Here is a 17,739-nt window from a genome sequence, read left to right on the forward strand (position 1 = left end):
AAGCCCATCATTAATATGCAATAAGATCTTTTTCCAAACCTACTGAGTTAGGCTTTAACCCATTAATAGTTGAGTTTTAACCCAATGAATTTGTAACATTTACCTATTGTAGTTAGGCTTGAGGAACAAAGCCATGTGGGCATGATGATATTCTCGGAAACTGGACAATCCCAAGTAGGCAATGTGATCGACATATATAAGAGTGAATTTTCTGATAGTACTAACATATGAATTAAGTACTAATCCCATATCAAATATGGCACTTCCATTGTAAGAAGTTTACTTATGTGTTTGGCATACTCTATTGAAATATGTATATAAATTTTTAAAAAATAAGTTAAGTGCGAGTATTTGGTATGCCATAGTGAATCCTTAACCATTACCCTTATCACACTCGTTATCAAGACCCATTAAAAATTTGTAAATAAAGAAACAGTTGGGGCACAACAAACAAATTGAATTATCAATTCAATATGATGATAATGATTGATGAAATTAAATGGTCCAACTCACCACCTCACTCAACCACCTCTTTAACCACCAGAGCTATTCCTTGTTGCACTACCACTATAAAATAACAACTAATTTGTTGTCTCTTTGTCCACTTGCCTAATAATGCCTCTCTACAACACTCCAACAAACACACATGGTTTTGTTTTGGTTTCTGCTTAATTTAATTTGGTTGTTAATGGCCACACACCTTCAACTATTGCTGATTCTGAAAGCAAGTTGTTGATGTAGAGTACACAACAAATCTCAGTATCCACACATTTTCTTCCACCACAAAACTTTAAAAAAAAAAACTGTTTCTGTGCTTGTTGACTCCACATTTAAAAGCAATTCCATGCTGCTTCTGCTCTTCAGCTTCCCTCTTCAATATTCTAGTTCTAGTGGGTTGTGTGAAACATGATGAACCATGGATTGCATCATAGATAGCCATAGAAAAAGGCGAAAAGAGCTGACCTTAATCGCTCATCGTGCATTTGGATAATTCATTTTCCAGCAACTTGAGACCAGCATCACAGGAATTTAAAATAGAGGAGATTATCTTGCTTTGACGATCTTTGAACTCTAATGCCAGCATTACATCCCAATTCAGGTTTTCTCTGCAGTAATGACATAAAACCCTCATAAGTAAAAAATAAATAAATTATTTCCTTAATTTGATACCCTGAGCTTGCTCGCCAAGGATATAATTAATTACCTGTTGACAACATCTGCGTCAGTGTCTCCGAGATTCTCCATCATGCTGCTGAAAGTCGACTGGAGGTCTTCAAGAACTTCAATTTCGATTTTCAACTTTGCTTGGAGCTGAAAAAAAAATTTAAAAAAAAAATTGGAAAGTCTAAATCTCAAGCCAAAGGCTAATGCCTCGAGGGCATTAATATGTCACGATGAATAAATAGAAGAAACTAAAACTTACACACGTCTCAGTGTGCAGCATGGCGCCTCGAGCTCTCCTTAGGTAGTCCAACAAGGGGGATGGCAAGCCATAATAGAACATATCATGGTTTTTTGAAAGCCAAGTACCCCTTACCATGTGATTGCTCCAGTTGGACAAGGGACTGGCCTCAACACAATCAACCTGATCAATGTCAATATCTGCAACGTAAAAAAAAGATGGACTAAGCAATAATTTAAACATCAACACCTAGTGTATGTGTGTGTCCCAGCAGAGCATGTGCTTGTTAAAAGTATAAGGAAAAGTCTGAAAATTGACCAAATAGATTTATAAATTACCAAGTGGTAAAGCAAGAAATTTACCAAGTGGAATTACATCATAGGGGTTGTCTCCTTCTGGTAAAAAACCATAAAATGTAGTAAGATGTGAACTAGACAAGTTCCCATAGCTAAGAAAGCATTGTTCTCCTGCACGGCAAGGCCTTGACAAAGGAAATTTGAGAGAATTTGTCGCAGAATCTACTCTGCCATAATTAAGTATGTGCGGACATAACTGTAGAGGAACAACAAAAGAAGAACAAGAGACATACAACATCATCATAAAATGAGCGGTAAGTACATGAATGACCACAAAAAAGGCCCTAGCACTCAAGGTAAAGATTAACTAACAAGGGAAAAAGGCCCAGATAAAATAAGCAAATAAATAATTTAGCTACTGTCTTTATTTTAGAGGCAGACAATTTTGATGCAATGAAAAGAATTATACAAAAAGTGGAGCAGTCTAATGGTAAACAACACTCTATATTTTTGTAAGCTTTATAGAGATATAACGACTGAGCTATTGTTCTCCATCTCAATGTACCATAACTTCTTTTTTTTTCGTCTTTTTTCTCAAGCACTATTTCCAAAAAGTTTAGTAGCAGATGCCATTTACATTGGGAGCTAACCATGTAGATAAAGAAAAAGAATAGCGTACTGAATGGTTAAGGAAGCCTGCAATAGGAATCAAGCACGTCCTTAGCTTTCCCTCAGCAAACATAACTTTCATGCTGTTAGAGTACCAGAGTTCACAGGCCCATAAGAACTCCTCCCATGTGTAAAGTGTTGGTGGAAATATATCAGGATGATTTTTGCATAATTGAGGAACCAGCTCATCATATTGTGTGCGCAAGTGCTGTAAAATGAAGAAAGGAATGTAAATATCATACTTTTGTCCTTTCATGTACTTCAGTCCATATAATTAGAATTCTCTGCAGTCACATATGATGAAATTATACTCATTATGAAAGTTGGGGATCACCCTCCACCTGAGGTGGTCTGAACCATAGACAACCCCTACCAACTGGCAGCAGTAGAAAGAAGGGTAATATATGTGATTTCTCCATGAACACTTGATATACAGTCTATCGCTTAAGTTAGCTATGGCAAGGAGATAAGAACTCTTTTATTACAAAGTTACTTTTAGTTATAAAACTCAAATATTCTGTCGAATCCCAATATGATGCCATGGGGTGCCATTTAGGTAAGAAACAGTTCATAATTCACATGGCAAAAGCAGGTAACCCCTTAACTAAGGTAACTCCTCGTACACATGGCCCTCATTAACAAACGCCAATCCTAATTATTGGTTATAAAGTGTAGGTTCTCGAAGACAACGCACATCCTGTTGATAAAAGATATAGATTGCATTAGTATAAGGATGGTTATTTCTTGAAAGAAATTCACAAGAATGGCTATTGACATTCGATTAAATCATGGATTGGTAAATCAAGAACGACAATGTAAAAGATGGGAAACTCATCCGACAACATGGATTATGGATACTCAATTACCAAAAAGCTATTATCCCTTGAGAGAGCAAACAAAAATGTCAAGTAGGTTGAGAGATAAATGGTACAGGATGGCTAGATAACCTCTTTTGCTTGCATTATCTCTTCTAATAACAGGGTTCCATCCAAAGCCATGATCGCATCAACTCCAAAGCTTAACCCTATTGTGATTAAAATATAAAGTCAATCACGAAGTACAGTCAGAAATAGGCATATAAGAACCTTTTTTCCAGAGCAACCACTCAAAGGATATCCTAAACTACGAGCAAATGGAAACATATTCAAGATTATTTACATAAATTCCTCTCCAACATATTGATGGTTCCTTTCCACTTATTATATCTTCTTAAATAACCATTTATCAGCATCAACAATTACATCCACTTAGTATATCTTCTTAAAAAAACCATTTATCAGCATCGACAATTATATGCAGCAACCATTTGTATGTTGCATATTGCTTATGTTAAGAACAGCAACAATAGAACTTGGAGCATCCTAACCCACCAAGACAATTAAGATATTATTAACCAACATCCCACAAATTCTCATTTCAATCCAAGAAGAGTTATATCATAAGTGCTTGATGCATGATGTTCAAACTTGAAACAATGATACAAGTTTAAGTAAAAGAAACAAATAATCATTCCCATAATTCACAATGAATACATTTTAAAAATAACAACCTGGTAATAGATAAGTCCTTTTTCATTCTCAAATTACGGGTCTGGTCTAAAATTCAGTGATCCATATTATGTTGAAGAAACAAGAAACTATAACTCATACAGGAAGAACCCGTCTATTTCAGTGCTCTTTGAAATTAATTACAGACATTTCTAGATTAGATGCTCACTGAAAAAGTATGAGGGGCGTACCTGTATTGAAATTTTCAGGAAGAGTATCAAAGTACATCTTGAATTTTGAGCTACAATTATGCTTCTCCTTCATGCTCCACAGCAACAACATAGTCTCCGAGGATATTCCATCAATCTTCTCCAACACATTATACTAGAAGCAAATGATGTAAGGAAAGACCACTTCTATTTGCCTTATTGTTAAGAATCCATATTAAAAACCAACTTTTGCTAGAACCTAATTCAAAAAATAAATGGTTTTGAAAAAGGAAGCATTATTAATTAATCTTTACGAACAAGGAAGATGCATGGTCAGCTCATATAAACAAATGCATAAGAAAATTAATTCTTGGCTCATCAATAAAGATTTCACAACTATTTTTTATTCAGTTAAGAATCTTTTCTTCGTCTTTTTTTTCCTTCCTTCTGAAATGCGAAAGAATTTTTATTCACCACTCATTTATTATTCAGTTAAACATGCATATGCCATATGGCATCCAATTTTTGTGTCTTATTTTTTGCATCTTCCGTCATTTCAAGCATAATCCAAAGGAGTTTAATCCATTCAAGACCTATTTGAGACTGATATTAAGGAGGTGCAACTGAGGTACTACCACCACCAAATATCTTTCTTATGTCACGTCTACAGTTTTAGATATCAAACAGGAGGTTTTGGAGTATAAAGCAGAAGATTATTTACCTACAATAGTAATGAAAACCTTTGAAAGGCATTTGACAGGAATTTAAATTAAAAGTTCATGAATTGGGTGCTTCTACCATCAAGCTGTTAGCAATTCAGCAATACCAAGATAAAAAAGAGTTAGAAGAAAATCTTATCCTTTTTTTCAAGAAAGATGAAGCATACCTACCATGTCAGATTTGTACACAAGTTCTTCAGAGATGATGATGGACACAGGGACTTCCAGCGCAACATCTCCAACTTTCAGATCTTCAGTCACAATGGCTCCTCTACCAGCTCCTTTGACATCTATTCATTAATGGAGTGTAAGAAATACAATGAGGAGAAGGTTAGATTTCCTTTACTTGATAATTTGTCTTCCTAAAGATTAGTCACAAGCAATATATAATAGCATCTTCAATCTTGAGCTCGCCATTGTGAAAACGAAAACGAGGGGAGGGGGATTTAGGTGTTTCTGAAGCAAGCGAAACAACACAACAAAACCTTTGACATGGAAACTCACAGGCTATCTCCAACCTTGTTTTCAAGCCATTGTTTTCTCCCCACTGTACTAGACACTTTTCCTTGTCACAACTATAGCTTCTATCAAAACTGGTCTGTCGACTGAATTTGTCCCCAACTTCTTGGAGCTTAAAACCAATTTCATTTTGCAAATCTCGCAAGACATCCATTTCCATGTGCTTTTCATTGGAAAGCATGTTCTTCACAAGTGAAAGAATTGAATTGAGAGCCTCCACCTCATTCTTGACACTGTAAAATTTCACTGATGAAGATACATCGACTTCGCTAAAGTATAACTCTACCTGCATTTCGTAAAATCCATTACATGAAACATTAAATGCACATTCACATAGCATACTGTAAAAATATAAAACGATTTATTTCATCATTAAGAACCACCTTCACGTCGCACTTCTTTTTTTCCTGTTTAGATTTTGATGAAGTATGCTAGAAAACAATGACGTAAAGAAGGTAAAGGTGAATGGCTTGGGACACAATTGCTGAATCATATAACCTAGTTGACACCCAAAAAGGGTTATATGCTACCTCATTTATTTAATAGAATAGAAGCCAACTCACATTTACCCAGATTTAAAAAGCTGCGAATTAAACAGAAAACAGTTATGTGATGTACCTCATTTAAACTTATGATTCTCGCTATCTGAAGCATCTTTTCCAGGGTATCACTAATTGATTCATGGCATTCAGATCGATTAAGGGGTATATATTCCTTGGTTTTGAAACCCCTATTGTGTAATAAACTCTGCAGAAACAAGTAGAGAATCATTCAGAACCAAAGTTTCAAAACCAGAATCAAATAGAAGTGGAGTCATTATAAAATGCACAACAGAGTCTCATCTAAAAAACTTCCCTCCTACATAAGTGAGGTAATGACAATAGCTTTGCCCAGTTATCACCAACAATAATGTACCACAGAGATTTATAAAGTAGAATGAGCTCACCCTATACCGTCAGTTACCTTCTTTTTATTAAACAAAGGGTCATCTTTGTTAAGTTCAATGACTATTACACAACCATCATTGGTCTCCATGGCTTTACAGAGCGAGCATAGCTGAAATCAGTACACAATTCATCAGTTTCTAAGATTTATTAGAGAAAAGAAATCAGGAACATGATAAACAAGTCAACATTTTTTATAATAGAAAAGAGAAAAACAAGCTATAAAGAAGACACAGAGTGCATGCATTTAGGAGCTTATGAATGAAGCCCACAAGCCCACCTAAACCCTAAAACCCTAATGACCAAAACATACAAACCACAACATTCTATTTTCAATTTGACGCAATCCTTCACAATTCAACCGAAGATTGAAGAGCCTCAATGCTCCTTCCATTCCTTGCAATCCTTCACAATTAAACAGAAAATTGAAGAGCCTTCTGGGACAAAACCAACCAACAAATATTAACATTTATGCCACTCTTGGGTAGCCCAAGAATGAGGTTACACAGAAATTTCATACCATCACTACTAATAACCCATCGACTATACTTAGTTAACCCATAACGGCAAGACAAAAGACGAGTCCTCGAAAGGTACCGATAAACATAGAATTGCTCTGCACATCAGTCAACCGAAAAGTAACAAAGAGAAGGCAGCAATTTAAGGCCTTTCAATCAATTTCCTCAATATTGTTCGAAAACAGTCTGAGATTGCATTAATAGTAGCCAAATAAAGCACCAAACACCACTACACAGTTCTTGAAAATAAAGTTGAGGATTTTCTATAAAAGCACAGCTAAATAAACGATTGAGCTTCTACCTTATCATTCTGCATCCAGACCCACGAACTGGAGCAGTGGTTGACTGAGATTGTAAGTCTACACACACCCTGTGAATGGAAAGCTAATTTGAGCGGCAAGAGGAGCAGAGTTTGAAGAACCCAGGATGGAATTATAGGTCAAGGAGCAGTGCCCCACTCGTGTTGATTTAGCTTAAGCGCTTGAGATGTTCTCGTGTCACTATTTGATTGGTTTATCAAATAAATAAATTCAACAATATTTCGTAATTTTTCTTAACATAATTTCGGGCGCTTCGGGAGTCTTGAGTTAATTCCATCAATGAATTACAATCTACTTTGGTTCTAGGGGGCACATAAGGCCGTCGCCTCCTTCGGTTGATTTTGCGAAATCATATCTCCATTATGGACTCTGTGTCGATGTGTATTACATGGGTTCTTGGTGGGAGGGTGTAATCTTTAACCATGAAGACTGTTCAGAAAAGAGGAGGATTTTTTCCCCCGACTTGGGTGATGAGTTAATGGCTGGAATTGATGTATTACGGTAGATTACTGAAAGATTGGGACGAGGCTACAGAAACATGGAAGCACCGAGGGGCCTGGTTGTTTCTTGAGTTGATCAACAAATTTTGCAGAAGAGCAGTTCATCACTGTTTCTGTGCAACAAATATATTTGGATGCTTGAAGTGTTTTTGATAGCTGGATTAATGGTTTATCAGAATATGTCGACACTGCTAGGATTCTGCTTTCTTGTCTGTGTTTCCTCAATGTGATTGAACCATGCATGAATATAAAGATGATTGTTCTGCGCAATTATATAATTATGCAGTCTCTATGCTTCGTCTATATATATTTTTTTGGAAGAAGAAATTCCACAAATCAAACGGAATTACAACCGGAGGTGAGTAAAGCCTAAATGGAGGGGGAACTGACTCTAATAAGATTGAAACTACTTCGACCGAGCGCTCCAGAGAGGCCAGGATATCAACCACTCTATCACACAACCGAGGGGCGAGGGTATGTAAAATCTGATGGGTGATAAAACACACATGAGATCGGATGTCTTTAAAGATAAAATCATGGAGTCTGAGGGACCTATCCGTCTAGTTAGAGCAATCGCATTCTCAAGCGCATCACCCTCCAAAAGGATATATATTTACATATATTTGTAGGTGCATCATTTTATTAATGTGACGTACATATAAGATAAGAATCAGAATAAGACTTTAATCTCTATTGTTCAAGTCTACTTGGATCGTCCTCTGCATTAAATCAATCTTCCAACTTGTTAAGAAGAATTTGCACCAATTCCATCAACCTTGATCGTTTCATGTGAAATCAAGATGGCAATCATGCCCACTAACTCAGAGCCCTTGAAGACAATGGATCAATCCAAGTACTCACATAAACTCATATCAATTGGAAAAGAGACTTGCAACCTTTTGGTTTCGTGTAAATGGTACATCGAGCCGCTTCGGGTTTGCCAATTCACTGTGAATATATCGGGTCCGAACAATTTTATTTCTCTGGATTGCCTCACATAACGGTACTTGAGTCTAGAAAAAAAAATTGTTGATTGAGATAAATTTTGGCTTTTCTTATAAATCACAATGCTTGGTGTTCTTCAAACGATGTGAGATTATAAGTCTAACAAAAATAAAGATAAATGATACATTACCAAGAACTGGACCTAGAAACCATGATTTATAATTTTTTGTTATCATAAAGGTATCAAACACTTGTCTTACGGTGGGAATAGTTGGGGCTTGTGCACTCTCCAATCTCCACCACTTTGGGTCTCTATTCACGCTTCTCATTTTTCCTGGTAGCAAGCTGCTCTGGGTTGTATGTGGTCTCAATCTAGCAGCGATGGCCAAACACGCAGTAGGTAGGGCAGTGCTTGGGTTTCCGCTCATATTCAACTTGAATTTCAACTAGGTCTTCCCCTCATTGATGCTCCCAAGCATGAAGGAAGTAGGGGGTACTGTCTTAGCATTAAGCATTACACGGACTCAGGCCAAAGCAGTACGCGTACCTTGCATTGTAATACGATCACAAGTGATAGGCCTTCCTACTGCACTTGCAGCCATGTTGAGGCCCTTGGCATTCCAAAAGTGGAGCGGGAGACGATGGAGCTGAACCCAGGTTGGGATTTGAGTGATCTTATCTTTTGTGAAGATCTAGTTGGGCTTCCATTGTTGCAGAACAATCAATTTTCCCCCCTAACATCCAAGGGCCATTCTACAAAATCTCTTGGACATTGGCAACACTATTGCATCCGAAGTAGTAAAAGTGTACATTACGACACCCCATCATAGTTTTTTTAGAGACGCGCAAACCACTTTTTCTTAACAAAACTCACAGCACAGCACCACAGTTTTAAAACTCACAACACAACACCACAGTAGCTCAAAACACAACATACTACCAAACGAATCAACGAATTCTTCTATGAGATCTTAAAATGAGATCTTAACTTTTAGAATTCACTTTTAGGATTCAAAACTATTTTCTAAAAATTTAGAAAAAAATATATTTATATTAAGATTGATCGAAATATAAATATATTTTTAAAATTTTTTAAAAAATATTTTGAACCATAAAAATTAAGACCTCATTTTAAAGTTAAAATAATAGATTTAACTGCAACCATTGAATTGTTGTCTGGCTGGTGGCTTTGAATTGATCAGAATCCTCTTTTACTTGAAGCAACTGATATCCACTGGCTTTTATGCTTTAAATTTTTTAATTAAATATTTCTTTTGTTTGTGTGCGAACAAGATCAATATTTAATTTCCAAAAGAGAGAATCATTGATAATCTAGCCTCCTCTTCGTGAAATCCGCTTCTGCGTTCTTTTAGGTTTGGTCTGAGAAGTGTTCTTCGTGGTACAAAGGTTCCTTTGTTGGGCTTTTGGCTTATTGGGCTCCTCTCCTTCTATTCAGTTCATTCAAGACTGGAACGGTTATTCACTTGAGTCCAATAGGTTATAGGCCCACTCACAAGTCTCTTATTAGTTGGTTCTTTTCAAATGTTTAAATAATACTTGTACAGTAACAAGTCCAAAATATTTTTTAATTAAATATTTTGGACTCCGGTAACATTATTCATTTAAAAAGATAATTATCAAAAACAGAACACGATACATGTTTTTTCACTTTTATTATGACATTGACATGAAAATTGTTGATATTTTATTTTAAAATCAAGCACTGAACCATACACATTAAACACGTTGAGGAAAATACTTGGAAAAATTATGAATTATCTTTAAAACAAAAGGAGTCTTTTAAGTTTCTTCTATTAATCAATGTTTTAAAAACCGGATTTCGGATCGTGCCGGTTGGCCACCGAAAACAGGTTTAACCGGTTCAACCGGTTTGATCGGTTGGCCGGTTTTATTTGATTAATTAAATTTTTAATAATTAATAAAAAATTATAAAAAACCTGTAAAAATACTAAAAAAATTAGAAAAATACTATAAATTAAAATGCATCCAAATAAATGATAACCACATAATAACACTCTCAATCTCAAATTAAACATAATATTACCAAATGTAATTTTCAATTAACAAACATTCTTATAAAAAATACAACATAACTATATAAATTATAAAAGTTCAAGTCTAACATAATCATTTAAATCTCAATTAGATTCAACTTTTACTCTTTTTAAAAAAAATTACTTATTTTTTAATACATTTTTATTTTTTTTTATCAAAAAATTCTTAATTTTGAATTTTTCAAACCGGAGAACCGGTATTTATACCGAAAACCGGCCGGTTGAACCGGTATTTGACCAAACCGATATTTTACCGATATTTTATTAAATCGTACCGGTGACCCCTCCGATTTCCGGTTCAACCGGTTGAACCGATATTTTAAAACATTACTATTAATTGAGCTTATTTTGTATTAAATTTCTCTTTATTTTTTGCATTGACTTTCTCATATGGTAATATATTGCAAGGGATTTGTACAAATGGGGTTTACGCAATAGATGTAAGTCAAATATATGATCACCCCAATGTTTGCAAGCTGTCAACTAATTGTCACCACCATTAGACAAGAGCAAAAAAGTCTCAGCCTTGTGGTTTTGGACAAACCAAAATGACTTTTCAACTCATTTTAATCAAACGTGACACAATGTCAAACTTGTTCTCAATCCTAATAAGATACGACTTTCCAACAACCTTTTCACTTCCTTTGTTTTTGTCCGGGTAAACAATATTTTATCTTTTTAACTTTTAACCTCTATTCGTTGATACTTCAAAAACCAATTCAATACATCATGCATGAATCATGATCCTCATTCTCTGACTATATGGTCGATAATCGACAGACCAACGAGAACTGATATGATTAATAATTGATTGGGTTAGACATATATGTGTATAATATTTGATTTCAATGAGAAACAAATTTCTCAATGGCATTTAAAAAAAAAAGACCAATATGATCGACGAAAAATGCATATCTTTGACATATGTATCCAGTTACTTCACCCCGTGTCATTAGTCATTACATACGGGATTTTCCTTAAATTTTAAAAAAAGATAATGAATTGAAGAAAAAAAATTTATACGCTTAAAACCCAAAAGAGCAACAACATCAATAGGGATGTCAACGGGACGTAACATATTATTTTTAAGATCCACCTGGAAGATCTAATTTCATATTTACACAATAAAATCTTGCAATATGCAAAAAAAAGTACTTAAGAGAGTGGGACAATTCAAACATTTAAAATTTACATGAATTAAAAACTGAGGTAATGTAATTTTTGATCACTGAAAAAGTTGACCAAGTCCAACTCGGTCACCAAATGTTCATACGTTCCAATTTGGGAATCCAAAGTTAAAAACTGTTTCCAATATGCATATTCGGACAGAGTTTCGACTATTTAGTCAGTCAAACTGATGATGTGGCATAAAAAAATCAATATAAGAAATCTGTCCGAATAATGAGAAATATGCTCGTGTGTGTATATTGGCACAAATTTCAACTTTGGGTTCTCAAGTTGGAACGTGTGAATATTCGGTGCTTAGATTCAAAATTGACAACTCTTTCAGTGATCAAAAATTACATTACCCATAAAAACATATAGTTCTTCACGTGGTTAAAAAAAAGTATTGTAGGGGAGGGCAATCTTTAAAAAGTTTTGCACTATTTAGATTTTAGACAATGACAAAAGAGCTTTATTCTCATAGCGACATAACTAGATAGTCTACGTTTGTCATCATACCATCCTTCGTTTTCTTGTATCAAGTCATTTCCATTGATGAATTGATAAACAATAGTTTGGCCATTTGGGTCCCCTCAAATGACTCTTTGACAACCTCCAAGTAGGCAAAGCATTTGCAAGTGCACATTTAAGGGGGAAAATGTCTCAATGGCCAGCCTGACTAGCATTGTAACTATTTAATTAATATCAACTCCATTATTGAAACTATCATATGATGGCTATGTTGGAATAATTCCAACTATAAGGTAGTTTATAATTTAGTAAAACGCACTTAGGGTTATAGCTATTGAGACAATGTGGTATGTCTAGTTTCACGTGATTCTCACAATTATGGGTTCTAAACACACATGATCGTTTAACGTGTTTGGACAATATTAAAATTTAAAAATGAGGGCTAATGTGGCTCATAATGAGGGCACATTAAAAAAAAACATATACAGACTTGGTCCCCTCTTCATTATGCGACTTTTCACACCCATTCTTTGCCCAAGGTCCAAAGGAGAGGATTATCTTGCTAATTCTCTCTTTTGATCAAAGAAATCCATGGTTGAATCAAGTACGCTTCTACTCAATTTCTACATATCTATGTTTTAATTATACACATATTTTTGGAGCTTCTACTCAATTTCTACATAATTTCTAAAATCACCCACCCAAACGAATTTTCAAAAACATAAAACTGTTTTGAGAACGGTAACCAAATACACCCTATTATATTTCCCAACGGTATTTTTTTAAAAAAAAAAAACATTGTACTAACAATACCACTTGTTTTCTTCGTTCCATTCCCATAAAGCCCACCAACAAAATTAAGAACCAAATCCCCTGCCTTTTCATATGCATCACAATAGGGAAATTAAAAAAATTAAAATCTAGCATTGCATTACTTGTATCATTTGATTTTCTCATTATCATCATCAACATCCTCTCCTTTCTTAACATTAATCTCCTCAAACTCACAACCTTCTTTAGGACTCTCCAAAGCCCTCTTCTCCTGCTCCTCCTCCTCTTCTTCTTCCTCCACACCATTCTGTTTCCTTTCCCTCACTCCCTTACTCTTCAAATTCTTCTCTGTCTTCTCTTTCAACGCTTCCAACAACTCCCTCACTGCCTTGTCCTTATTGCTCCTGTTCTTAGTCAAAACTTCACTGACATACGCCGGAGTCATCTCTGCCTTATCAACAACACTCTCCATATCCTTCAATATTCCATCCTCTATGTCCTCCTCCTCATACCCCAAATAGTTCTTCAACAAAATCTTCAGTGCCGGAAACGAGCAGTAGCTCATGAAAATGTGCATATCCATCCTGCCACTCCTAAGCAATGCAGGGTCTAGTTTCTCAATGTGGTTGGTAGTGAACACAAATATCCTCTCACTCCCACAACAGGACCATAGCCCATCAGTGAAATTCAACAAACCGGAAAGGGTTATCGAATTGTTATTCCCATCATCACCACCACCACCACCGGAACCTACAGACCCAGATCGCATTTCCGGGTCATACGAATTCTTTGACCTGGAATTGGTACTAGTATTCTTCTTTCTATTAGTCAAATTGATTGAACAGTCAATATCCTCGATCACAATTATTGACTTTGAACTAGTCTTCATCAAGAGTTTCCTTAGCTCAGAATTGTTGTGCACCTCTGTCAATTCAAGATCATAAATGTCATAGCCAAGATAATTAGCCATGGCAGCAATCATGCTTGATTTACCAGTACCAGGAGGACCATAGAGCAAATACCCTCTCTTCCAAGCACGCCCTGTTTTCTGATAAAACACTTGACCATTCGCGAAATCCTTCAAATCATCCATGATTTCCTTCTTCTTGATTGGGTCCATAGCCAGAGTATCAAAGGTGCTCGGATGCTTAAATGGTACAGACTCCCATGGATGCCCTCTCGCATCAAGCGATCCTCCTCTCGAATTCGTGTACAACAGACGGTCCTGATTCTTTCTTCTGATATCATTGGCCTTCTCCATAATGTAATCCAAATACGAATCAAGAAACAGAGTCTTGTCCTTCTTTTTGATTCGGAGAGTGAAGCCACGTTTCTCTTCCGGCATAGGCCTCCACGAGAAGGTTTGTGATTGCCTTTGCGTCACCACATGTTCCCATAAAACAACGACGCCGTTGAAGGTGTCGAAGATGCGGTCATTGTTGGAGAGACCAAAAGTAATGGCGCTTGAATTGAGTGCGCGGGTGAGGCTCAATCGGTTACCAGTGATTGATGCAGAGCTGCTCAGGTAGAGTTGTACGGCGTTGTAGAGTTCGTTTGTGTTGACGCCGTCGATTTCTGTGATGTCGTAGTAGCAGTAAGAGGAGAAGATGTGGAAGATCCGATTGAAGAACTTGAGAGTGGCGAATCGGAGTTCTGGTGGAAAAACAACCTGGAGGAGACTCCGGCAGAAGGCCAATACACCAAGTAATGATGCTAGAGACGTCCAATATTCCCTCATTTTGTTCTCCATTTGTGGGGGAATGGAAGTGGTGGTGTTTGTGGGTTGTATAAGAGAAAAGGTGGAGTCTTTGAGTCTTTTTGTTAATGGGTTTTGGCTTAATTTATAGACAAGCTACTGGGTTTTTGGAAATTTGAGGTGGATGCGGTTTTGGAGAAGAGAAAAGGTGGAGTTTTGCTGGCCCAACAAAAATGTTGTCTTTTGTTGATGTGGTTGTATTGTAAAACGGGTTTTGTTTATGTGGTTGAATTGGAAGAAGTGTTTCGCTGACGTGAATGTATTGATATTTTGTGTTTTGGTGTAATTTTGTTGTAGATAATATGGAAGAATGGAATGTTGTTGGCCTTCATGTTGGGTGGAAAGAGAAAGTGTATAGAAATTTATGTTTTGCTAATGTGGCTGTATTGGAATATGTGTTTTGCTGATGTGGTTGTATTAGAATACGTGTTTCACTTGACTTTTTGTGTAATAGAGATGAGACCTAACATTAATTTTGTTGGGGACATATGATGAAAGTGCCCTTAGTTATTGGGTTTTGGCTTAATTTATAGAGAAACAAGTGGGTTTTTGGAATTTTGAAGCGGGTCTATGGAAATTGATGTGTGGTGTGTGGAGGAGAGGAAAATCAAAAAAATATTTTTTAAGTTAAAATCAATAATAATTCTATTAGAGAGTATATTTGTAGTATAGTTTCATAGATAATAAATTATTTTTAATTTATTTAATCATTAATCAAACAAATTATGTCGAGGCTATCAATTATTGCGAAGATTCTCCACTATTTTATAAAAAACCAAGTGAATTTTTTGAATTTTCAACCGCGTCTGTAGAAAATTATAAATGGAAATGCTATCCAGAGTCATTAGAGTATCTCTATTTTAAGTTTAAAAAATTAGATGAATAAGTGTTTAATTGTTTATCATGATATATTGTAGTGAATTCTTAATTATTTTTCTTAGAAACTCGTTAACAAAAACCAATTATAAATTATGGGAAATTTGAAATATAAGGGGGGGAGGGGGGGAACAGGTCATAAAAGTGGAATAAAAAAGGGCTTTGGGGATGGAACTTGGAAGTGAGAACATCAATGGTGGGGTGAAAAAGACAAAAAGAGTTTTTGAGTTTCATATCTTATGACACTGTCAGATCAAATATATCCTAATATAATATTAGATCGAAAATTATTCCCTATATAACACTAATGACGAGTTTTTTTTTAATTTTTTCCAATCACGCCATCTTTGATGGAGTGATATATTTTGCACTAGTAACGCCGTCTTTGATGGCTTGGCTAATGGAAATTTTGGATCACGCCATCTTTGATGGCGTTAAAAACATATATCTGATCAATCACGCCTACATTGTGGGCGTGATTGATCAGATATATGTTTTTAAGGCGTGATTGATCATTGATCATGTTTGACTGTCGGTGGCTCTCTCACTGGTTGGAGTAGCTATTTCTGTGGTATGGGTGGTTGTGGGCTACGGGTGGGAGAGATCGGAGAGATAAGGGTATGGGAGGTTCAGTCGAAATGTGTATTTCAAGTGGGTGAGTTTTAGAATATTATTTTTTTTTATTTAATAGATGGTGCCATCATGGATGGCGTGATTATTGGATTTCTAATATTCACGCCATCTAGGTTGATGTCTCTGTAAATTTTATAATATTCACGTTACTCCCGATAGTGTGAATAGTGCAAAATAGATCACTCCATCAAAAATGACGTAATCGAAAAAAACTAAAAAAAAACACGCCATCGTGGATGGCATGTAGTACTATAGAAGGAAAAACTTTCAATCCAATATTATGTTGAGATATATTTGATCTGACAGTGTCATTTTGGCAAAAAAAAACTCTTATAGATGGTGCCTCTCTCCTATATTGGGGGCTTGGAGTGTTCTTCATGGCAGAATGTTTTTTCATTTTTTATTTTTTGGGTGGACATGAATTATTTTCCTTATTTTTTTCCTTGTACACATCATGTTTGATTTGAATTATATTTCTATAATGCAAATAAAAGGACATGAGAAGATTGTGATTTGTGAAACAAGAGACAGTGATGATGATGATAAAAACCTAAGAAAACGACAATGAATGAGGTCAAAACGGCATTGAACTCACTGGCTCCTGCTGCAGAAATGGAAGATATCACAAGCAACACCTATATTGAGTGAGATTTTACACCAAAATAGTACCAAAAAAATCCTCTATAAACTGCCAGGGAAATCTGCATGTGACTTTGCTACATGACAAGAACTTTTAAGTTTTAAATACTCACATTATCAACTTAATTCTCATTAACCACACAGTGATAGTTAGGGGTGAATTTCTCTGAGATCATTACGTAAGAATTCAAATGATTTTGAGTTCGATTTTTCCTAACAATATATACCTTATTACAACGAGATGGTCTTTGACCCAATTTATCATGTTTTTAGGTCAAAAACTACTGTACACGCACCTAACTGCCTTAGTTTAGGCCCATAATGTCGTTCTCGGTTATCAAAAAATACTTAATTCTAATTGGTTGATAGGGAATTAGGGTTAGTAGTAGTAAATATGATTGTGAGTAGATATTTGTAGCTGTGATTCACTTTTCAATGTAATTAATTGTCCTCTATCCTTGGTTTTAGGCATAAAAAATGGGATTTTGATCCTTAACTTTGTAGATCTGTTGTGATGGGTTTTGTGCTGAAGGGTCTGCTTCTTTTTTTTTTTTTTTTTTTTCTTTTTATCAATGAAGGGTCTGCTTCTGAAACCTATCAGACACTGCTAAATTTATTGATTACCTATTTTTTTGTATAAAAATTCAAAACCAGTAGTACAATATTGATGGTCAAATATTCTCCACGTGCCTTCTTATAACAGGCTAATGGCTCCCTCAGACCAATGCTTTAGCTATCAAATAAACTATATATATATATATCATTTTTCTCTGTAAAGTGAGAATGGAAAATCAAATCATTGATGGTAGCATTTGACTTTATTGTT

At 35.5% G+C, this 17,739-nt stretch overlaps 2 protein-coding genes across 2 annotated transcripts; both read right to left on the reverse strand.

The window, feature by feature from the left end:
- Nucleotides 1-716: 716 nt before the first annotated feature.
- On the reverse strand, nt 717-7,215 carry LOC119996068. Its single transcript, XM_038842572.1, has 12 exons — nt 7,065-7,215; nt 6,265-6,357; nt 5,920-6,048; nt 5,287-5,587; nt 4,954-5,072; nt 4,106-4,238; nt 3,315-3,391; nt 2,378-2,575; nt 1,765-1,954; nt 1,424-1,602; nt 1,205-1,311; nt 717-1,106 (listed from the first exon to the last, which is right to left on the reverse strand). Exons 1-12 carry the CDS (start codon nt 7,077-7,079, stop codon nt 965-967), a joined length of 1,683 nt encoding a protein of 560 aa, XP_038698500.1. The 5' UTR covers nt 7,080-7,215; the 3' UTR covers nt 717-964.
- A 5,753-nt stretch (nt 7,216-12,968) lies between these two features.
- LOC119995989 (AAA-ATPase At5g57480-like) lies at nt 12,969-15,145 on the reverse strand. The gene has a single exon (XM_038842473.1). It carries the CDS (start codon nt 14,757-14,759, stop codon nt 13,179-13,181), a length of 1,581 nt encoding a protein of 526 aa, XP_038698401.1. The 5' UTR covers nt 14,760-15,145; the 3' UTR covers nt 12,969-13,178.
- Between the last annotated feature and the right edge of the window lie 2,594 nt (nt 15,146-17,739).

Source organism: Tripterygium wilfordii, chromosome 4 (assembly GCF_013401445.1).
Source record: "Tripterygium wilfordii isolate XIE 37 chromosome 4, ASM1340144v1, whole genome shotgun sequence".
NCBI lineage: Eukaryota > Viridiplantae > Streptophyta > Magnoliopsida > Celastrales > Celastraceae > Tripterygium > Tripterygium wilfordii.

Bases quoted from the DNA above. Each gene is read 5' to 3' on its own strand.
- LOC119996068 (XM_038842572.1), bottom strand. The intron at 1,603-1,764 runs GTAAATTTCTTG...TTTACGTTGCAG, and splicing joins CTATGATGTAATTCCACTTG to ATATTGACATTGATCAGGTT. The intron at 1,107-1,204 runs GTAATTAATTAT...TCATTACTGCAG, and splicing joins GACGCAGATGTTGTCAACAG to AGAAAACCTGAATTGGGATG.
- LOC119995989 (XM_038842473.1), bottom strand. From the start codon at position 14,759: ATGGAGAACAAAATGAGGGAATATTGGACGTCTCTAGCATCATTACTT.